This window comes from Scomber scombrus, chromosome 22 (assembly GCF_963691925.1).
Source record: "Scomber scombrus chromosome 22, fScoSco1.1, whole genome shotgun sequence".
Lineage (NCBI taxonomy): Eukaryota > Metazoa > Chordata > Actinopteri > Scombriformes > Scombridae > Scomber > Scomber scombrus.
In genome coordinates, this window is record NC_084991.1 from 11,759,245 (window position 1) to 11,783,583 (window position 24,339).

The following is a 24,339-nucleotide window of genomic DNA, read 5'->3' on the forward strand; positions in this document are numbered from 1 at the left end:
TCTTTCAGACAAACTAGCTCTTTGCCTGCCTTTCTTTTTTTTTCTCCCCTGCTCAGACAAGACCTTGTGATAACAGAGAGGCTGAGGAGGAGAGGATGATTTTAAAGGGAGGAATAGACAGATAGACAGAGGGCAGGAGGGAAAGTTAGAGTGCTTTAGAAATGCATAGAGTAAAAGGAAAGGAGAAAAATTTTGAAGTTTTTTAGATGGAGAGTGATGGGATGAAGCAAGGCTAAGAGGTATTAAAAAAAAGCGAGAGAGAGAGAGATGGAGTGGTGAAAGAGGCTTTTGAAAAGGAGAGAGGAGGAAAGAGAAACAGCTGCTGTGGAAGGAGGGGAGGAATGGCCGTAAGGAGAGTTTTATAGCAAGAAGTGAAAACTGGCTCTGAGAAGACTGCAAACAGCCTGCAAAAAAAAAAAAGTCAATTTATGTGATGGAAAAATCCAGAAAGGAGGAGAGAGGAGTGCAGAATTCAGCAATGAGGACTGGAGTTAACCAGCTGCTCAGTTTGGGTTACCTCCTCCTCTTGAGACCACTATGAAAATGACTGTTTTTGTGTGATGAGTTCAGGCTTCATTATTTCATTTCTTCTGACGTTTTCTTGCTTGCTTTTTGTGTTTCTCTCTCTGTCCGTTTGTATCCCTTTGCCTGTTTCTGTCCGTTCTTTCTCCCCTATTAGCGCTATCGATGCATAGCACACAGATGGGAGCCTGTTGGCAAAAAAATAGATAAAAAAAATAAACTCACACAGACACATGTTTTATTAATGCACGCTGCAGTTTAGTTTTTTTTTTCTTTTTGCATTTCCCCGTCATAAACATTTAGTCTCTGGTGAGAAAACTTGCGATTCGTCCTTAGTGTTTCTAAAGTGAAGCAGGCAAGGCTGAGGGCTTTTTCAACAGCCCTTCTTCTTTCTCTCTCTCCCTATCCATCTATCTCTTCCCCCTTTTTTTTGTCTCAGTGTTTCTTCGGCTCCGGCAACAGAGAGGGGTCTAAGGCTATTCATACACTCCCGTTCTGTCCCCTGGCCCTTCTCCTTCCATCTGCCTCATTCTATCTCTGTCAGACGGGGTTGTTTTACGGCCTATATGCTAATTGATACTCTCGCACATTCTGTAGTTCTCTCCACCACTCTGCCCACCACCCCACCCCAAAATTCTGCTTTCTTTCCCTTTCTGTCAAACTAAGAAAGTTTAGACTATTTTTCAGCTGCCTTGCTATGTGATATTCACACACATTCTCTCATGTCATCCTCATTTTCCCTCTCTCTTCCTTTGCTTTTAAGTCGATCCATGTGTCTCTGCGTCTATCCGTCAGATAGACAGAGTTTGATGCTTTCCCGCAGACCTGCTTACTCTCCTATTTTACTTCTAACTTCCTCTGTCACTCTTTTATTTTTATTTTTGATCTTTTTTCCCTTTTTCTCCTCCGCTGTCTAGCTGTGGCTGTTAAGCTGGCTAAGGGTTCAGGCGTTTCTGCTGCCTTGCTCAGTTTTCTTCTCGTATTCCTGTTATTTTTCGTCACTCCTCCTCTCCAGCGCTTGCTCTTTCTTGGATTAATGTGATTCAGATTGGTTTGAATGTATTTGAACTTAGTGGCAAATAAATTCTTCATCTACTTTCCTGTTCCCTGTGTAACTGTTTTACTCTTATCTCCCTCTGCAAGACCATTTTAATTCAACTTAAACTGACATGACATTACTTCATGACATCTTTCAGTCATTAATAGATGTTGTATTACATTAATGAAGCAAAATGCCATGACGTGAGCTTTCCTTTGCAAATTGAGAGGAAAGTTGTGAGAGTTTCAGGTTTCTTGTGATATTCTAATTTTGATCCCCAACGGAAATGCCTCCAACTAAGGCAGGAAAAGCTACAGAGCGGCGCCTCTGGCAGGCGGGGAAAAAGTATCTTGCTCGGGGACACTTCAGCAGGGGTTGCTGCTGCTCTTGCTGTGAGAAAACCTAGAGAGATAAATCAGGTCTGGAAAAACATTTCATTGCACCGACAAACACACACATGCACACTGACACTCCCCATGCCCTCAAGCAGAGGTAGAGATTAACCATTCTCATCAAGCCCATGAGCACCTGACCTCCCCTGAATTACAAACTCAAATTCAGAGATAATTTCCCTAATAATTCCCTAAATCTGAGCAAGTTAAACAACACAATGAATTAACACATCAGCTCCTCTTTGAGACATTGAGACACTGGTCAGCTTACTCTAGGTTATGCATAATGAATGCAAATAAAATAAGTAAAAATATACATCTTTGACCTCACAGAACAGGAATAACATGATTTTAGGTATGATGCAATGTTGGCATTATTATCAGCAATACTAAATATATGTCTTGTGACAAAAGTACAATAAAGATATTAAAAGACTATAATGTATAGGGATGTATGGCATATCAAAATATATTTTTCATAATATAATTATTAGTTTGAATTGGTTTCATTCGGACAATAAACAAAAAGACTCCATACAAATGTAGACAAGGCTACATAGGTCATCTTATTTCACAAAATCGTCCAATAAAGTTATACAAATAATGTGCTCGTTTGTTTGTGTTTTCAAGGCTGAATATGTAACTTAAAGTACCATTGTTACGTTTCAGGTTGCGACGGAAACATTCAGCAGTGAATCATCTTACTGAACATAATAGGTGTCACTACAGAATGAGGTGGAGGTGTGTTGCTAGGGCGACAGCTACATCTTTTATTTTTCAAGGTTGCGCCAAGTGAAGCAGGAAGTAGTGCAAATCTATATGTGTGGATATATCTACACTCCCACACTGATGACACACAGTGCAGTCAGACTACATTAACATATTCACGTATAACATTATGATTTTTTTTCTTCTCCGTTTGTCTGGTTGGAACAATAATTGGCTCTTACTCACCCAACAGATTGGTATTTTTGTTGAGATTAAATGATTATATGGGACAATAATAGAGTGCATAAATGTTTTCATTGAAATAATTATAGATTTATTTTAATAACTAAAATAACTAATAACTAACTAAAATCTGCATGTTCCATTTGCACATATTGGTGATTAGCCAGCGTGAGCCTTTTCTGTAAATGTTATGTTGAATAAACACAACAAAACCCAAATGGAAATTCATTAGGCCAGTAAGCTTGTCCATGCATCTGTTAAACCAAAACATTAATCAGAAGTGATGAGGGGTTGTCATCTACCTGTTTTTCCAACATATTGGTTAGATGCTGCCAGCTCCTGTCATTCCTATTATATATGTGTTTGCAGTAATTGCCACTGCTTTTAAAAGTGTGCTGTCTTTATCCTACTTACTCAAAAATGGTGGAAACACAATGAGATTAGTAATAATTTTCTACTCAAGGTAACCACTGCTTTCAGAACAGTCTGCTTTTTCTCTGCATAATTCGGAGTACCTGCCGGCACTTCTCTGCTCTGCACTCAAGTTGTTTTAGTCACTTACTAATTCTAAATTAGCATCTGTGCTTATTGGTGAAAAGAAAAATAATAATAAGAAACTCAGCCAATAGGCGAGTGGTGAGGACCAGATGACATGCTCATCACTGGGTGGGAAATATGCCTTTTAACTTATTTATTCGTTTATGGACATCACCCACCGACTGGCCAATCAAGTAGCTAAAGTACGCCACAGTCATTACTAACCAAACTTGTCAATGAGCCCTGCATCTTAAGATCTTTGATTTTATCATTTACTTAATTCCTTCCCTTTTTTATTTGATCCTGCTTTAAAAGTGCTAGGAGGTGAGGAATTGAGGAAAATTTAGAAAGAGGAAAAATATAGTTAGTTAAGAAATTAAGTCAGAAGAGAGACAAAGTATAAAGAGACATGTTAGATGTAAGAATGGCACAACAATGAAAGAAGGACAGTAGGAAATTTGGAAGGAGATGTAGAAAGAAATTCTCATAAAAAGGAGACCAGATACACTGTAGTACACTGTAGTCGATGAAAGCACAAGTGAAGATGAGGAAGAGAGAGGAAAGCAAATTTGGTGGTCGTAGTACTAGTCTAGTACTATTACATTTCCTCTGTCGTGACTCCTTCTCGCTAGGATGAGGTAACCACAGACAACCATTTGTGCTTCATGTATGCTCAGGAGGAGGAAAGGGAGGAGCAATGTTGTCATATGGAACTATCGAAGAGCAGAGGGAGGAAGTAGATGAAGGAAAGAGGAAGAGGAAAGTAGATAAAGGGATGAGAGCGCAAGGGTGTTGCTACATGGTTAGCCTAACATTGTGGTTGCTAAGTAGGTTGTGAGGATGTGACTAGGTTGTCGCTACAGTGGTGCTTTAACAGAGTATTGACTTGTCATTAGGGTGTATGGTAAGGTTGCCGGGAAACTGGTCAGATGTGTTTTTTGGTTTGTCGCAAGTCCTTTCTGGGACAGTAGGTGGTTGCTATGGTGTTCTTGAATTTCATAATGTGTTTTGGAAGGTTGCTATGCTGACTCTTGGTGGTTATAAGGTATTTAAAAGGTGGGAAATAACATGTATTCAGGGCAGTCTGTTCCACACACTCTTCTTATTTCTGTACATTTTTGGCACAAGTGTTTCCATCTCTCCAGCGCTCCTCCCTGTCTGTCGCTATTTTCACTTTTCTTTTCCAATCTCCATCTTCACACTGTGTCTCTCCTCTTTGGTACAAACGGGTAACCATTTTTTTTTGTTGGTATCCCCAGCATCATTCCACCATATCAATGACTTATACTGTAGTACACAAGTGGAATTTCCATAATGCAGTGCTTTCTCCACATGTGCACCGTAATTGGATTTCCTTTATCCTACGGACTCTGAATTTGATTTGATTGTATCGCTACATAAAAGAAAGAAAGTGAGTAAGACAGGAAAGGATAAGGATAAAAGCTTTGTGTTAAGCCTTATTGGTGGTGAGAAAACCAAAGCTTACAGGACACATAAACTTACCCATGCATGTGCAGATTCAATCACATCACACTTCAGCGCTCACACGTATATGCAAGTACAACTCAGCATAGATTAAAGACTAAAGGTGTAAGTGCCTTTTCTATAGCGACTCCTGAAAACACTGCCTGAGGAAATAAGACTTCATTAAATGTATATGTTCTTCATGTATGCAATTTGTGTATTTAAGCCTTTCTGCAAAGGCATGATGTGTCATCTCCTATATTCCTATATGAATATTACACATTAAGGAAGCAGTGTATTCATAAACATATAACACAATTATGATGAAATATGTATATATTAGCATGTAATATACTTTATTTTCTTTTTTCCTTGAAGCAATTTGCCATCTTAATGTGTGACAATCTGTTACAAACTGCTGTATTTGATTTTTACATCTGTGAAATTCTTAGTGGTGTTTGTTCTCATGCTGCTTATCTGTACCTCTTATCTTTCAGAAAGTATTTTGCACTGTTCCCTGACAGCGTTCCCCCTTTTTTGCCACATTAACAAAGAAAGGGGTGACATCACTCTGACTTCAGCTATCTGTTTTTATTCCTAGAATATGCTGCTAAACAAGAATACATATACTTATTTAATCAAAGATTCAACCACCAAATATCATTTAACTTCGTCCTTTTTACATCTTAGAAATTGCTGTTGCTCCTGTGGGGATCAATACAAAGTGGAGCCACATGGGCACAAACCCATATGTAGTCGTACCAGATTAAAAGACCGATCTGACCCTCTCCCCAACATCTACTGCTCTTTATTCCAGGAAGTGCCGGCACACCGGTGGTGTTCAATGAGAATGGAGACGCTCCAGGAAGATATGATATCTTCCAATACCAGATCACCAACAGATCTACTGCGGAGTACAGAGTCATTGGTTCCTGGACCAATAAACTACACCTGAAAGTAAGATTTTTACGCACGCAAGCAAATACAATCAAGAACGTTTAATTTAAAAACTGCATGTCGAAACTACTTTTTTCTAATCTTCAAGTTTTGTAGTCACTTACTTTTGGGTAACAAAGGAAAAATGCCTTTACGATGATTCAAAATATATTTAGATTTGATTTGAGATGTTTTATTGAAGTCTCAGAGGCTTTATAAACGAAATTCCTTTGCAGAATAAAAGTTCAACATCACTGTGAGCAGCTGCCGTGAATTGAAAATCCCCACTTACTGGACTTTACTGGATTTGTTTGAGTTAATGCTCTCATTCAGAAAAAGAAGGTAGCTGGAATTGATTATTTCACAAGAGAGTGTGGATCTTCCACTCAGGAAGCCTTGTGCAGGGAAATACTCAGCCTCACTGAAACACACATCCACACAAGATCACACATCTTTACACAAGCTGTACACACAAATTCAGAAATCTAAGTGTACACCTGAGCATTAGATCCACACAAGCTTTGTTCTGCTTCTCAATCCATGACTTACACGCACACATGCATTCACGCAAACTCCTTGAGCACGGTGGAATGCTTGGTGTTATAAATCCACACAGGACTTCATTAAAAAGGCCAGATGACAGATGAGAAGACTAATAGACATTAAATGTTTTCTGCTTGATGGACGGCCTGACTGACTGAGGGAGAGTGAGAGAGAGCGATCGAGAGACTGCAGCAACACACAGGACACCTCACAGTTAAGACACACACGACTGGGCACTTTGACAGTTGAAAAATTAACAGATGTATTTGATTTGTTTAACAATCCAGTTGGATTTGAAGGCTCAGTTGCAGATGTTGTGATGGTGGCATGTGAAAGTTTTTCACGATCAACAAACTGTTTGGATGCTCATCGGTATAAAGTGCAAGTCAAGCCAGTTTTTGTGGTAAATGTTTGGAATAGTAAATGAACTTTTTGTATTTGTATTTTTAGTATAAATCAGACCTACATTCACACACACACCATTGGGTTGGTTGTTAATCATTAAAGCACAATCCTTATGCAGCTATTTAATTAATGGAAGAAAGGTTCATGATTGGGCCTATGTTGTTATGCGTAGTGCATAATTTATGGGTATTGTTAGGTGTGTGTGTGTGTGTGTGTGTGTGTGTGTGTGTGTGTGTGTGTGTGTTTAAAAAGTTTCAAGCAAAGCTAATTTGCTCTTCAGCACAAACATACATTACACTGTTTCTTTATCATTACATTATTTCTCCAGACAGATATATTTGCAACACCAAGATGTAAACAGCCAGTAACTCAATATTGTTTAAATGATGCAAGTGATAACGTTTCTATGTGTGTCAATGATCAAATCAAGACCGTTTTCTCTGTCCCTGATGAGTTTTTCCTCTAAACTAACTAGTTTTTGTTGGACTGGTAGATTGTGTGTCTTTTTAAAACAGTAATGCTCCATTTTACTCAGCACCCTTGGCAACGGGTGAACCGAAGGGACTCAGTTTAATGACAGAGTTTATTACCAACACTCGCACACATAACAACAAATTAAAATGCACACATATACACACACACAGACAAACTTAGGGAAAGCTCAGGGATTCACTATATTATACCAGCATGACACAAGCACAAACAAACAAAATGCACACATGGAGGAACATATGTGCGCGCACACACACACAGAGGGAGAGAGAGAGGAGAGAGAGAGAGAGAGAGAGAGAGAGAGAGAGAGAGAGAGAGAGAGAGAGAGAGAGAGAGAGAGAGAGAGAGAGAGAGAGAGAGAGAGAGAGAGAGAGAGAGAGACAGAGAGAGAGAGATAGATAGAGAGAGAGAGAGAGACAGAGAGAGAGAGAGAGATAGATAGAGAGAAGGAAATACAGATGGCCTATTTGTGCCAGATTTAATTATGGTCTGATTGTTGGCTTCCAGACTAGATGGTGTTAGTTTTGTGCTCGGCAGCACTCAGGAAAACGATCAGAGGATGCGCTTGTGCTAATTGCTCTCCAAGTTGCCCTGAAGACACACTTTCTGCAGGTACAGAGACAACTGAGCATTAAAGGACTGTTCATACACAGTTATATCTGCTTCAGCAGATGGTTGCCAATATTTGTGACACATAATGTCTCGCAAGAGGGTGTGATTTTTCTGTCTCCTCTGATTCTTTTCTAGGTTGAGGACATGCGTTGGAGGACGGGTGACCCATCTCTCCCGGCATCTGTATGCAGCATCCCATGCCGTGCGGGTGAAAGGAAGAAAGTGGTTAAAGGTGTACCCTGCTGCTGGCACTGTGAGCGCTGTGAGGGATACCACTATCAGGTAGACCTCTGGAACAATAACAGCCACTAAGACTTAGGGGTTGAACCAAAGCAAGAAAATAAGCTATACACACTGTCACTGATATCTCAGTTAGATTAATGGTATTCCTTATATTGCTATACATATTTTTACATTGTTTCATCATTTGTTTATTTAAAACGGACAATGCACATTAATAAACTTTGCTGTAAATGTGCCAGAATTAGCCAAAGGCTTAATCAGTAGTCAATGGACAGACACTGTAATACTTTGCACAAAATTAATGATCAGATTGCAAAAGTTACCATAGTTCATGAAAGACCATTTATTTCTAGGAACCTTTTTTTTTTCTTTTTACTTTAACATTATCCGAAACAGTTTCCTGAAACGTCCTACCAAATTGTACACTGTCTGAAAACTTGCATTACACGGTTCACAGGTTTCAGGCAGAAAAAATACACCTTAAACATAATTCAATTATGTCACTCAGTCATAGACATTGTAGTGACCATTTAAAAAAACATGCACAGTTGAAACTTTCTCAAACCACGAAACCAAACAACAGTCCTGTGTAATACATTCTGTTGTTGTACTCTGACAGTCACTGGCAGGGTGTTCTGCAGAATCATCAGTAGCAGATTGTCTTTTTGCATCAATGCTTCTTCACTGTAGCTTTCCATTAACGTCCTTTTTTTTTTGTGCAGAATTAGAACAAGAAAAGTGTTTTTTTCCTGTCTTGTAACTTAACCTAGATGATTTTAAAAGAGGTGAAAGCCAACAGTTCTTAGCTCAGTCTATCCAGTTTAATTATTTAAAACTTACAACCAAGTCATATCAAATAACCATAGCAGAACTTCCTGTGTATGTTTTACTAAAGCATTTATTAAAGCCACACTCAGATTTAGTTGTTGGGGGAGATTGAACTACAAGATTTGTGACATTATAAACATGCTACTCTATGCATGCATCTGCTCAATGACAGTTTTTGCCTGCTTACTCTGCTCTACGGTAGATTTGTCCCCCATATAGCAATCAGGGTTTTTTGTTTCAACTCATTTCAGGCAATCAAAAAAGTGAGCCACTTAGGTGGCCCATTTAGATTTATATATGCAGGAAGAACCCCACAGATGCTATTATACCAAATGGAAGTACATAATTTGAGGTAAGGGAGAAGGGACTGATCACACATTATAAAGATACATCCCCCATGTTAATTATATCACGGTTGGGGACAATTTGGCAAACCATCATCCTTCCTATTAAGTTAGAAAATCCATGAGGATGTAAGTATATGTGCAAAGAGTTCCCTTGTTCAGGAATCCATAAAGGCAAAAGAAAATATCAGCCATAGCAGCAGCAGGCGATGCTTGTCGGAGGGAACAATCAATACTCAATTTGCAGATGCATGCAGTTGCTGTAAAATCAATAATCTGTTGACACATTTACTGTAGATTTGGGATTTTAGCAGAATGGAAAAAAGTATAGCAGCATGACAGAAACAAGCATGTGACTTTAGAGCAAGTGTAAAAACATGTGTCCAATGTTATTCCCCTTAAGGATTGTCTTCAGTGGTAGATTACATATAGTTTAGCGTCCGCTGCGTAGTCGATGCATCCATCGTTGCAATGTTTTTTGGATGAAAGCATGGGAGACAAGAAACAAATATTTCTGATTATATGACAAACCTTTAATGTACATTTCCAAACTCTCTTCACCAGGCTTCAGAGTTTACCTGTGAGTTGTGCCCATATGAGATGCGACCTGATACCAACCGCACCGGCTGCGTTCCCATTCCCATCATCAAGCTGGAGTGGCATTCCCCCTGGGCTGTCGTCCCTGTCTTCATCTCCATGCTGGGGATCATCGCCACCTCTTTCGTCATTGTCACTTTCGTTCGGTACAACGACACCCCCATCGTACGAGCGTCAGGCCGGGAGATGAGCTACGTGCTACTAACAGGAATCTTCCTGTGTTACGCCATCACGTTCCTTATGATCGCAACGCCGGACGTGGGGGTCTGTTCATTCAGGAGGATTTTCTTGGGCTTGGGGATGTGTTTCAGCTATGCAGCACTGCTCACCAAAACCAACAGGATACACCGCATTTTTGAACAAGGGAAGAAATCTGTAACAGCACCCAGGTGAGGACAACGCTTGTCTGTCATTATGCGCACACTCCTCTTGGCCCTCTGTGTGAATGTGTAGCCGTAGACTTCTGTGAGTGTAGTGGCACTCAAGGTTGCTGTAAGTAAATTTTTTTCTGTGGTGGCGCGTGTATTCAAATGTAGACTTAACCTCCACTTCTTCCTTACTAAGCTGCCTGCAATCATTATCCATCATTATTTTTTTCATACATTATTTATCAGCTATGAACTTACACTCACCTATTGTACTGTTTGCACTCAGAGCGAGTGACTCTGGCAGAGAGCATCAACTAAGTGGCTAAAATGTTAATGCAAGATTTAATAGACACAGGTTAATGTCCTCTCTAGCCAGATAGCCATCTGTTTTTTTTGTTTTTTTTATCCATCCAGCTGGACTGGAGTTGATATTATTGTGTTGCTATAACTCATATTTCATGTTTAAAAAAAATAATAATTAGATACAAGCAGAAAAAAAACAAGAAAAAACAGTACATAAATTAAACAAAAACTGCAACACAACTGAGGTAACAGCATTATGACACACAGCATTAGGAAGTTAACTTAAAATAACTTTCTGCATAGAGGATTTTAAGGCTTTGTTTTGGGTCTAGTCAGTGTTGTACCTCAAAGTATTCAAACTCTTAGCATCCTCTAAGCCAAGGCTTGAAAGAGGGAGCAGGTGGTTTCCTCACCAAGGGTGTAAGTGAAACTGAACCTGTTTGGTGGATATTATTCTTTCTACCCTTCTATAAATGCACATTTTTCAAGCATTGGTTGATTTGGTCAAAATGAAACCACTAACTCTAAAAAACCGTGTCTCGTCCAGGTTCATCTCCCCCGCCTCCCAGCTCGTCATCACCTTTTCCCTCATCTCGGTTCAGCTGATGGGTGTCTTCATCTGGTTCGCGGTCGACCCACCTCACACCGTCGTGGACTACGGCGAGCAGCGGACCCAGGACCCCACATCGGCGCGTGGCGTCCTCAAATGCGACATCTCTGACCTGTCCCTCATTTGCTCCTTGGGTTACTCCATCCTGCTGATGGTGACGTGCACAGTTTACGCCATCAAGACGCGAGGCGTTCCCGAAACCTTCAATGAGGCCAAGCCCATCGGATTTACCATGTACACCACCTGCATCATCTGGCTGGCGTTCATACCCATCTTCTTTGGCACGTCACAGTCTGCAGAGAGGGTGAGTGTTTTTTGTTTTTTTTCTCTCACTATATTCCCAACCTGCATACTTCAACCTTTATTTTTGACATTTGCTTTGTGAACTACACTCTATAGGCAGTAAGAGTATATAGATGTCTGTACTTCATCCCATCATCTTTAGGGTTTCTCAGTCTGCAAAGAGGATGATACCATTGTGTGTGTGTGTTTGTGTGTGTGTGTGTGTGTGTGTGTGTGTGTGTGTGTGTGTCTGCTAGCCCGCCTGACTTTCCACTGGATTACCCTGCATATGACCTTTTTGGGATTTAAAGCAATTTTCTTTCAGGGCATCATCTTATGAAAGATGAGTGCAGGTTGAATTTGTGTTTCACTGGTTTGTGTGTGTGTGTGTGTGTGTGTGTGTGTGTATGTGTGTGTGTGTGTGTGTGTGTGTGTGTGTGTGTGTGTGTGTGGTGTGTGTGTGTGTGTGTGTGTGTGTATCAGACTCCATAGAGAGGGGGGAATGGATTTAGATGATTTTGTCTGAGGCTGTATATATATTTTGTTTGATATCTTTTATAAGATAACAATTCACTGGCATGTAGGTTGTCATAGTGTGGTTTATGAGCTTTCTGTGAGCAAGGCTTAACTCTCCTGAGCACATTTTGCAGCGTTATTAAGTTTTGGAATCGCTTTTTTTGAGTCATAAATTTGCATGTATTACTATGGCAGAAAGCTCTCTCTCCCTCCCTGAAAACTTTTTCGGTAGATCAAAACTGCATCTCTTGGCACTGAGATATGTTTTACAATTGCAGCTATACTAATGGCTCAGACTCCTAAATCTCCCAACAATCCCCCGTGAGTACAAGAGGATTTTCTGTCTGTCTGATTGACTGGATCTATGTCTTCGTCCAAGTTTTTATAGAGGTTTGAAATGTAGAGCTTATTCTTCCTACCTTTAGTCAATTATTGATGGCTGATGTGAGTAAGATGTAGTGTTCATGAGGTGGAGGTGTCTGTGTTTTACGGTTCACCTAATAAATGTTCTAGTTTCATTATGCATTAACAGGAAATTATTGGAAGTTTTAAATTGTATGGCAGCAGCTTTTATATGCACACACACATAAATACAGAGAGAAAGTCTTATGGGTCACACAATTATTAAATGAATAAAAAGAAAGAAATCTTGGGGATCTGTCTTTTGCCCTTTTCATTTGAAAGGCTGGATACTTTAAAATCCTCCAAATAAAACAGTGCAAGAGGGAAACATCACTTTTTTTTACTTTAATTCCTCACAGTCCATGTCCACACTAAGGTCATGTGTGGGGTCACAAGGAGTTATCGCTTGTTTTGGGGGTTGTAAGCAAAAATGTTTGGATCACTGCATTTAGAAAACTGTTATCATGTAAGTGATTGCGTTAAAGCCTATAAGAATGTGTCTTTTTAACTGTATCAGTTTAGAAATAGTCGGTTTGACAGGCATGAGCACACACACAAACAGTTAATGTGATTCGTAACACTTTGCACATAGAAAATCAATGTATTTATACCAGAGCTATTGCAGCAGTGGTTTATTGATTCCATATATCGGTGCTGCAACTATTCTGGTTTTAACCATAAAACACTCTCACACATTGAAATACAATGCATCACAATGCTAAATGCATGCATCTTTGAATACTGTAAAAGTGTTCATACAGTGGATAGAGAAGCCATAAACAACCATTTTGTAATGAGTGTTAACAGATAGTATCAACATGAACACACTCACTCATTAGAGCTCCAGATCATAAACCTCACGCTGTTTAGAAAACAAATCAATCAAATGAATGTACAGCTCTAAATAACTTGCGTTCAGTTTACTTGCAACTGTGTGTTTTAGAGGAAAACAAAGGGTGTCATTTTGAGTGCTTCATAATCTGTCAATATTCTCTCCCATTCTGTCCTTTTCTACATATCAACTGTGTACCAACTGTGTGTGTCCACTGGAGCTTCAAGTCTTTCCTCCCCTCCCTAACTGCCTTTCATTGTCTCTGCATATTTTGGAGTGTAAGTTGTAATTTTCATTTCTCCCTTTTCCAAGCGTCTCAGCCCATTTTCCTTTCAAGGCGGGTGCCCGCCTCTGTTGCATGGCAAAAAGCTGACATCAAAGTGATCCTGTCTTATCACACATCAGGGAAATCATACTCTTGCTGGATGTTTCATAGTGTTTTTCCTTAGCTCACTCTCATTTTTTTGCCACTAGAAACCACAGTTTTGGAGTTGTGCAATACATTTTAAGTGAGTCACTGATTTACTCTCTCTTGCGCTCTCTCTCTATGTTTTTTGTTTTTCTTTAAGCAATGACCTTTCTCGTTCTGCCACATTTATGCAAATATGACCTGGCTGTTACATGTCAGTTCCACCCCAGCCCCAGTCAACCAAGGCATGCCTTATGGCCCTATGCTTGGGCCCCTCCTCTTTATCATCTACATACCCCCCATTGGTCAGATCATCTGCAACCATGGTCTAAGCCTCCACTGCTATGCTGATGATACACTACTATGTCTCAGTACTAAACAATCCGCTCAGCTCCCCCCACAGTCCCTTGTCACCTGCCTGCACAAAATAAAAATGTGACTGTAATCTAATCTACTCAAGCTCTATAGCAACAAAACAGAGCTCATGGTTGTAGCTCCCAAGGCGCTGCTCTCGAAGGCTGGAGATCGCCATCTTCCCAGAAGTCTGCAATCCGGGTGTTATTTTGGATGCTACCCTCATTCCAGTCACACTTCAAATCCAGCATCAAATCTGCTTCTTACCACCTCAAAAACATATCCAGATTAAGGTCATTGCTCTCTAACTCTGTGGCAGAGACCCTTATCCATGCCTTCATCACCTCCTGTCTGGATTATTACGATGGAGTCCTGTGTATGGTACTGAGCAAAGCCCTGGACAGGCTCCAGTATAATCAGAACTCAGGTGCCAGCGTTCTCACTAGCACCAAACCCTGGCAGCACATCACTCTCACCCTCACTGGCTCCCGGTCAAGTGCTGCATCACCTACAAAATCCATCTGCCTCACCTACACATCTCTGTATGCCCTTACCTAGGTCTGGGCGGTATGGCTGAAAACCGTATCACGATAAAAGTGTCAGTCGCCTGTTTATTCACCTGTTATCAATCAAGGCAGACAGGGGGAAAAAAAGTCCAACACAACCATGAAAAGTACTCAGATAAATAAATGTACACATACTCTAAAAAACGGTGTCTATTTTGTAGGGTCTCATGCTGGGAAAAATGCTTTTCTATTAAAGACTGGTTCATTTGAATGCACCAGTAGTTATTCATTTATAAACACATATTTTTAGACTCCAAAACTTTCTCAATTTACTTTTATTAGAAACACAATTAAAACACACAGATTACAACTGAAACAGTGTGTTGATAATGATTTAAGTGAACTGGACGGATATATTAACTCTGACCAGGTTTGGGTTAGGCTGAGTTTCAATTAATCCTTTTAAAAGAACACAGTTTACTTATTCAATACAGTGTTTACCTGTGTGCTTACTCGAGTCCCAAAAACTTTTCATCAGAGCTGTCACTGTGCGCAAATAGACTACTGCACCTTAGTCAAGCTTTTGCACATCACGCTTCAACATCAGTTTGGTCTGTAAATACTGAAACATCACAGCTACTAGTGTCTTAAATACTTCTGATCAACACACAATCATGTTTCTGTACAACATACAGCATTAACGGTTGTATTTTCATTAGCTCATCATTCATTATTTACAGTTATTTTTTATTGATATTGATTACGTGTCTATCTCTATATATATCGCTATCGTTTTATCGCCCAGCCCTACCCTTACCCCAAAGTACCTCCTCCACCCCTATACCTCATTTGCGGTCCTCACATATGGGCCTGCTTTCCACCCCCTACAATAGCCTGCAGATTTTTGGGAACAGAGTTATCATTGTGGTAGCCCCCACCCTTTGGAACTCTCTCCCAGCACAGATCCACAACGCTGCACCTTGGATACTTTTTTTCTTTTAAAAAGCCCTGAAAACTTACCTGTTCACCAAGGCCTATGGTCTCTAGTTGATTCTCTCATTCCCGACAGTCATTGCTATTACTATATTGTGTTATTGTATTACTTGTTTTGTCTGCCTCGCTATGTGTAAAGTGTCCTTGGGTCCCTTGAAAGGAGCTATACAAATTGAAGTTATTGTTATTATTAATCCAGTCTGCTGGCAGTTTCTCTGACTTTTAAGCTACTTTGGTGAGTAACACTGAGGCAGCTTATGTTTGCGAGTCCATGAGCTCACATATATTGTCCTGTGACCATTTGTAGGTGCTGATGTGTTGTGTGTTTGCATCATCACACCTTTAGAGTGTGTTCATGTGGCTGCAGAAGCCATTTGGGTGTGTTTTTATGTCTCTATAAACATGCACATCCATTCATGTGTTGTATGTCTGTGTGTGCATACCTGTTTTATGTATGTGTTGAAGCCTCCTGTCCTAGTGGATGGGCTGAGCAGCATCCATGCCATGTTTATTCAGCTAATTAGAATGTCCACCAGCTACTGTATGCGTACTTACGTTTCAGTGTGTTTGTCTGGTGTGTTGTATTTAATTGGAATATCCACCAGTGCACATTTGTGTGTCTGTGTGTGTTGTTTCTAATTGGAATATCCTCTGGAGTATGTGGCAGCTGGCTGGCTAACAGAGAGAGCAGAAGAGAGGGAGGAGAGAGAGGAGTGAAAGGAATAAACAGGTAATGATGTGACTCGCTGATGGGGCTTTAATGAGGAGAGCTCTACCAAGGGCATAAGGTTGGTTTCAGAGGCAGGGGTGTTACAGCTATGTAGATTTTGGTTTGAGAAGGGGGGAGGAGGAAGGGGCTATAACAACAGAGATGGACTCACATCATAATTCACATTAGGATTAACTTTGCTGTGCACTGCATCTTCCTAATCATTCTTTAATGTAATCTGTATCCTGATACACAGTAAGATTTAACTGCTGTAATCATTTTACATGATTAATTAAAATTAGTTTGTGTCTAATATAACTTAGATACTAAGCAGGAGCAAACCTATGACATCAGATGTTCTTGTTGATCAGTAACATGTCCTGTGCCTGCTGTGTAATATTGAGATGCTCACAGCAGTGGTTAATTTGTTAATGACATTTGGGCTTTTGAAGAAGTCCCCTCCAACAAAAGCATTTCAAATGCCTGTTGTATCAGAGACTGGGTTTTGTAGGCGGCATTCAATCACACTCTGTCATGTTTGCTTCAGTGCTTCTTTTCAGGGTAACTGTGGTCGGACGGAGCCAGACTTATACCCAATTTCTTTAGGCCATTGCTGGTATCAATATTTGGGATTTTGAAAACAACAACAATATATCAGCCGATAGTATTTTTTACAACATAAACATACAACAAAAGCAAATAATCTAGACTACTGTAATTTGTTTAAATATTTGTGGCTGAGATACTGAGCTGGACCTCTCACAATTAAACTATTAACTTGTCAGCCCTCTCTGGTAAAAACTGGAGATACTGTTCAGATGACCTCAAACATAAATAGGCATTTTCTTGCTACTATTCTGCCGACATACATGCAGATAACGATATATAGTAGTCAAGTTATGGTCCTGCTTTGATGTGGGAGCATTTTAATCTTCTCTGAGTTCAGATGTGAACAGCCTTGTTAATCTTTCTACAGTCGTCCACTGACTTCTGGTTGATGATGATCAGTTTTGGTCTGGTTTTGAAGCTGTTTTCTTATTAGGGGGTGTCTTGTCTTCAGAATCCATCAGCAGAAGTCTTTTTTGTATACTATTGTATATAAAGTCATGTTCAACATCATTATGTGCATCATTATAGCTTCCTCCTTTTGTCATTTTCCCGGTTTCTGTCCATGGCCCACCTTGGGTGTGTGTTTGAAATTCTATTTTAAGTTTTTATGAGTGAGAAGACCATCAGCCTGCCTCTTCCTAGGTCAGGGTTTACAGGCTGAAGAAGCAAGGATCTTCTGTGTGGTACAGTGAGAGCAGAATAGAGTGGTGAAGCCTATACAGTCCATTAGAGGGCACAGTCTGAGCTAATATAACAAGGAGTGCAATGCATAACCTTCTACCTAAGGAAATACATGATTCCTTCATAGCTTCTGGAGTGAATACAATCCTTGCATTTAACACTGAGACCTAATTGTTTGGATTTAAATGTAACATTTTAAAATTTAAATTTAAATGTGTAGCTGACACATTTAACACACATTTACTTTCTCCTATGCTTCACTTCTCCTATTCCTCCTTTCTTCCTTGACCCCCTCTCTCATCCCTCTCCATTGCTCATGCCCTGTCCCTCACACTCCTCTCCTCTGAATACTCAACACAGCTCTGAGTCACAGCAGCCAGAGAGAGAGAGAGGGGAGAGGAACAGACATAGGAGAAGGAAGCGAGAGAGATATAAATTGAAAGGGAAAGTTACAGAAAAAGAGAAGGGACATATAGAGAGACACAGAATAAGACTGTGAGCAATAAATCAAGAAAAAGGGAGAGAGTGAGAGGGATTCTTAACCATCACCAACCAGGGAAGTATTGTTTTGAAATAGGTCATGCTACCACGCAGAGGCTGCCGGCTCCAAACAGTTTCTGCTGCACCCTGCAGAAATGGGAAAGGTTGTGTGTGTGTGTGTGTGTGTGTGTGTGTGTGTGTGTGTGTGTGTGTGTGTGTGTGTGTGTGTGTGTGTACATGCCTGTGTGCTTCCCTCTGCCTCTCTGCTTGTTGTAAAGCCCTAACCACAGGGTACATCCTCTCTCCTACTATCTCTCTCTGTGTCTGCTGCATCGTTCCTTTGCCTGACACTATGGGCAGAGGACCATCTTTCTTTTATCTCTTTTTTCTCCCACCCCTCTCTTCTCTCGTAGCTCTCTCCCTTTCTCTGTGTGAGCCACCTCTCCTGTTCTCAAGATGTCTTAAATATGGTCAGCTTGTTATCTCCTGCCTCCGACTGAGGAAGAAGCAACCACCCTGCTGCTTCTTACAAACCCACTCTCTATGTGCATGTGCAAGCGTGTGTCTTTTATTTAACAGCATGTGTATTTTTGTTTTGTTTTGTGAGTGATGTTTGTGTATCAGTGTAGGAGATTTTCGCATCATGCAGTTAAAACCTCAGATTTGCAAGCACAGGACTTATAGCCGCCCTCAGTTCTTTGGGAAAATGTCCTGTTTTTATGGAAATATTTCCTTTCTGAGGCATGGATAAGAACATTTTGATCTACATTAGAAAGTACAGAGTGAAACAACGAGGTATGTTGTACAGGCTAAGTGTGAGAACAGAATGTATTCTGCAATGCTGTAATGGAAGGACAGAGCTGCTTGTGCTGTACACAATGAATTCACAGTTTAAGCTACTGAAACTGCTATTCATACATACCCATACATTTAGTGTCTCTCAAGGCCTCCCATTCACATCATTTCTCTGACACATTCCCCTTCTCTCTCTCTCTCTCTCTCTCTCTCACACACACACACCCACACACTGTCTTTGTCCAAAGCAGGATCCAAGGGTCCTAACCTCAAAATAGCCCCTTTATGATGTGAAGAATGGCAAATGGACTCACTTTGAGTAACATTCCTCATTTTTTCCCGTTCCCCGTGATTGCGTTTGGTCCTCAGGAGTATATAAAGTACACACACAATCTATCTCTCTACCTCACAAATCTATCTCTGCCCCTCACACCACGCACACACACATATACACACAGTGTCACCGCTCACCGTCTTCAGACAGATTTATGGCTGCGACTGTGGTCCCGGCGGAGAACTAGTGACCGCCCGGATCCTTACCGGGAGTAACTGGGGTTATCAATCTGCAGTAATCTGAAGAGGTTGGGAGAGAGAATGGCAGGGATGGAGAGTAAGGCTATGTGATGAGAGAGAGAAGGGGGGCTGAAACAATGACAAAAAAAGGGAAAGCTGGAGGATGAAAGAAGGAAATAAGGGTGGGAAAGAGTGGGAGAAAAGGAGGCAGCAAGGGCGAACATGCAATAATGCAGCAAAGAAATAACGAAGCAGAGTGTGGGAGTGTAGAGTGAGACTGACATTAACAACTAATAGCAGACCAAAAGTCAGAGGAGGGTGGGATACACTGAACCATCACGATCTTTAGATGAACAAGAGAGAGGGAAGCAGGATATCGAGATATAAACGTAAACCAAAGATGCGGATGATGTAACTGAAACACTGAAAGAGAGACAAAGAGAGTAATGGAGGACATGTCACAGGCTTTTTAACAGCCTACAGAACATGGTATGTGTACTATATTACAGTAAGAGTAAACAGCTGTATTCAGAAGTGTGAGAGCTTTAGATAAGTGTAATGATACAGGTCAGAGAGACAAACAGGAAAATAGCTAATTGGTTAAATAAAAAATAGTTAATTACTTATTTTCTTAATCCAATCCACATTCGCAACTAAAGTTAAGTGGTCAGAAATCATCTCAACTAGCTGTCTTTCAAGTAAAGGATGAAAGTATGAAAATGAAGAACAGAATTAAACTGCCCTTCATTTAGCATTTGATTATGTGAGCACTAGCTAAAATTGGTATTCATTTACTTAAAAAAATAATAATAATAATTAGGTTTGACCATTTTGTGGAAAGTTAAAATTAAAATTACATTACTGTAATCATTGCAACTACACAGTGAATGATTGAAGGGACAATTAAGAGCCTCTTGTTATACCACAAGTACACAACACCTGATTGAAAAACCCTATAGCACAGCATTAGTAAACCAGGATGATTATTTAATCAGACACATACAGTATGGGGTGTGCTAATTTATCGGGTGCTTAAGAGAAAACAGGTAGGTTGCTACTTTTTGTGAAGTAACTACTTCTCATCACAGATGTTAAATTTGATATAACATAAGACTATTGTAAAATAAGATATTAGATGTCAGGTAGGGTATGTTGTGTTTGTGTATGGTAGGATGTTATAATGAGTATGTGGCATAACATAATGATAATAATAATAATAGAAATAATAATGGTGATAATTAAATAACAAAATGTAATATATTGCAATATATATGTACTTATGTATGTATATATACAATAGGCAGTATCATAGTAATATTCATAATACAGAGATTGGATTATGTCAAATTTGTACCACCAAGATGTTATTTTCTTGGTATGAGTTAGAAATCCAACACCCATTGACTGCTAATTTAAATGCAATGTAACACTATATTCCCATACACGTACCCTTCTAACTCCTAGCAATGCACAGGTATCAATGGCACATGTATAGAGAGCAGATCACATCTGAAAAATGTTTCTTTCCTCAGCTGGGTTTAAATTCCATGTAGTCTTTATTCTGTCAGAATTCACCAATCCTTGGGGTGATTATCTTCAACAGGCTGTGTGGGGGGAAAAAAGAAAGCTTTTCATTCATTTTTTAAGGGATGGGTTTTGCAATCTTTTGCAGGGTTCTGGTGGGATTTGGTCGTTTGGCTGAAAATAGGGAGAGACAGACAGCAAGTGTCAGATCCCAACATCAAACAGTGAGATGTTGAAGGATGTGGGGGGACGCCCGGGGGGGGGACCTCACATGGAGACGCACACAGTCACACAGACTTAACACAAAACGTATGCATACACACAAGCGTGCTCTACGTTCATGTGCACATAGGGGGAGCCACACACATTCAGTTACACACTAACGCACATACACAGCAACTCTCAGGGGAGCAATAGAGCAAAGTCAAGCAAAGAACACTATAAATCCAAACTTCTCAACAACATTCCTTTTCAAGGCCTGGTGCAACATTTCCATCACACTTACATCTCTGTAACAACAGTAGAATAACAAACATCAGGTGTGCTGTTGTTTTCAACCTCCACTAGACTATACAAATACTGCATGACAAAGCAAACAATATTTCAAATGCATGAGAAGATAAAGCCTCAACACAGCCAATACAGCTGATTAACTAGTTGTCTATTAACATTTCATAATACATGACTTTTAAATCCTGATTATTTTTACAGTTTATTAACTGAAAGAACTGTAAAACACATGAATGCAAATGTGTTTCATTTAAAGCAAATCATGCAGTGTTAATTAACAATGAGGAAGATAATTTAGACAAAATAATCTGTCTAAATTAATCAAAAAAAAATTTGATAAATTATGCCATTGTAGATATCCCATTTTAATTAGTGGCTGTTCTGCTGACCCTGCTGATCCTGATAGAAATTTAAAGTTTGCTGCAGTTCAAGCTGTCGCTGTGCAGACACAATAACCTGCCATCCACTGGCTGGCAATGAATGAGAAGTAGTTGGCTTGTCAATTTTGGCACTCGCTCACTGAAAGTGTCAGGAAGCATTTGGGTTGAATTAGGAATAAAAAGTCTAGTCAACAATGAGTTGAAAGGAACAATATGTTGATGACTTTGTAAGGCCAGGGGGACTGGTGACATTTCCATTGCCAGCAGTTTGTAATTTCAAAACAAAGTTAAATTGGAAGACTTTGAGGGCTGTTGTGAACAAAACCAGAATTTTAAAAAGCAAAGATTCATGAGACCACTAGCCAGAAAACAAAGACTGCAATTTTATTACCTTCATTTCTACTTCATTTATTAATTTAATCAGAATTACAAAAGAGGGTTGGGACTACTGTATGTAGTGCAACTCAGTCCTTCTGTCGGAAGTGTGTTTAGTGTCATTTCCAAACCAATTTCTGTTGAGATTGCATAACATCAGCCTTTGAAATAGGCACATTTAACATCCATGACAGAAGAGCAGGGATCCATTTTACATGCCAGTGGTGTGAAACATTTTTTCCTACAACTTGGACAGGAGTCTGCTGACTGATGATGCACCATGCAAGTCCTTGCTGGGTATTTTAATTGGCTGGAGCTGTGCACAGTGGGTTACTATCATGCCAGTTAGGAGAGAGAGAGGGCGAGAGAGAGAGGGAGAGAGAAGGAGAGCGAGCCTTTCACAACAGGGCCACTCTCACAGCATGCATTACAATGAGACCTCTGTGCACAACTCTAAATTTGACTTGATACTACTGGCCAAACCCTGCACAGATCTGCAAGTCAGTAAGAGCTACACTAACAAGCTGTGGCAGAGCAAACACAGATGTAACATTACTTTAAGAAATACCCTGTGTACTGTTATATGACACAGACAGACCTTAGACCAGTATGGATTAGATGGAGAAAAAATATCTCTAAGTGCTGTTTTATAGAAGATAATGAGACACTCGTGGACAACAGTGACCACGCTTGGGCCCAATTAAACTGCACTGACACAAAGTTAAAATATTATGGTGGAGAATCCTGTGTCAGAGGTTGTTTCTTTTTTTTAAAAAGAGCTTTTCATCACAGCGACATGTTGGAATAATGCGTGATGGGCGTTGTGGAAAAGTTTAACTTGGAGATTTAACAAGCTGTGAAAAGAAGGATTGTGAGAAATTGAGAATAATAAAAAAAGAAAAACCACAAACGTTAACAATTTAATGTGGACGCATTTTAAAAGACATCTACTCCTCTTACCCTTAATTCATTTTTGACAAAAATGGGTTCTTAAGTGAGACCACTGAACACTTACTGTAATCGGGGTAACTTTTGTGTAGATGTTACTCCACACTGTGGCCCTAGAAGTTATTCCAAGACGTCCAAACTGTTCTGAGATCACGCGACAATCCATCTTGTCAGGCTTAAAGTTATACCCTTTTGTCCGAACCACCGGTGATTCAGACCAATCAGCAGCCTATGAAGATCCTTGCGTCATCTCGCAGCTGCATCGCAAGGTAAAACGGTGAGAGACGCTTATAGACAGATGGTTCATCCAATCACCTGCCAAGTCTTTTTTGAAAGTGCCTGCTCTTTTCCAAACAGTTTCCAAGGACGACTTCTCAGATGGTTTTGGGTAACAAACCATCTGGCCCGTCAGGTTACAAACTGTGAGCATTTTTCTTTTCCAGCTTTTATTGTGGTTGGGAGTAAATCTCTTTAATATAGATAGGTTCAGCAGGGATACACATAAATACTTAACTTTAAAGTAAAGCACAATCGCGCTGTGACATGTATCTAAATTCTGACATTGACAATTTGATTAATTTCCTTCTGTTACATGGATGGATAGATAGATCACTAAGACAGTATAAAACTGTGAAACTGGCATGACTAACAATAAATACTCCCAGTTCTTCAGGTCTTTTGTTTTCTGTCACACAGCTGTAATGCTAAGCAGCTTATTATTGTAGTGATCCATGCGTGGTCGTGGTGATGCATTTCACTGCCTACTAGAAAGTTTCTCGAGAGAAATGCATCAGGTAAATGAAACGTATAATGAAACACAGCTTGTAGCGGATGTAAAATACAACAGAAGGTGGAATCTTAAAACTAGAAGCTGTTCAATTTTAAGTCTGACATGTGTTGGATTACTCTGATAAATCAGAAAGAAAAATGTCATATTTCATCTACAGAAGTGGTAGACACTGTTTCTGTCATGACTGGTCCCATTTTTCAAATATAAAATAAAATAAATAAATATAAAATCTCTTCACCCTCCTGTGGCTCAGGTGATTAAAATGATGAGTGGTCCCATGGTGTGAGTGGAGAGGAACAGGAGGTGTCAATTAGAGGAACTGAGAGACTCTCTCTCTGTCTCTCTCTCCCACACACACACACACACAACCAGGAGATTTTGACTCAAAAAGTGAGCGTGAAGTTCGCATAAGACCCTCAGGCTGCCTGCAAAGTCGCCCGCTCATAAAAAGGTTCTGTTTGGAACGACGTTTATCAAGGACACCTAAACTCATTATCAGCATGCGCAGACGGTAGCATGTTTAATCATGTGGAGAATGATGGAGA

At 40.0% G+C, this 24,339-nt stretch overlaps 1 protein-coding gene across 3 annotated transcripts in view; it reads left to right on the forward strand.

The window, feature by feature from the left end:
- grm8a (glutamate receptor, metabotropic 8a) overlaps window positions 1-24,339 on the forward strand; it is a 230,335-nt gene that overhangs the window by 195,692 nt on the left and 10,304 nt on the right. For 2 of the 3 annotated variants that reach the window (XM_062443400.1, XM_062443401.1), the window contains 4 exons: window positions 5,723-5,862; window positions 8,029-8,175; window positions 9,873-10,294; window positions 11,124-11,490. In XM_062443400.1, coding sequence (XP_062299384.1) covers window positions 5,723-5,862; window positions 8,029-8,175; window positions 9,873-10,294; window positions 11,124-11,490 — 1,076 coding nt within the window. The remainder of the gene's footprint in view (window positions 1-5,722; window positions 5,863-8,028; window positions 8,176-9,872; window positions 10,295-11,123; window positions 11,491-24,339) is intronic. The other variant, XM_062443402.1, reaches the window with a different exon arrangement.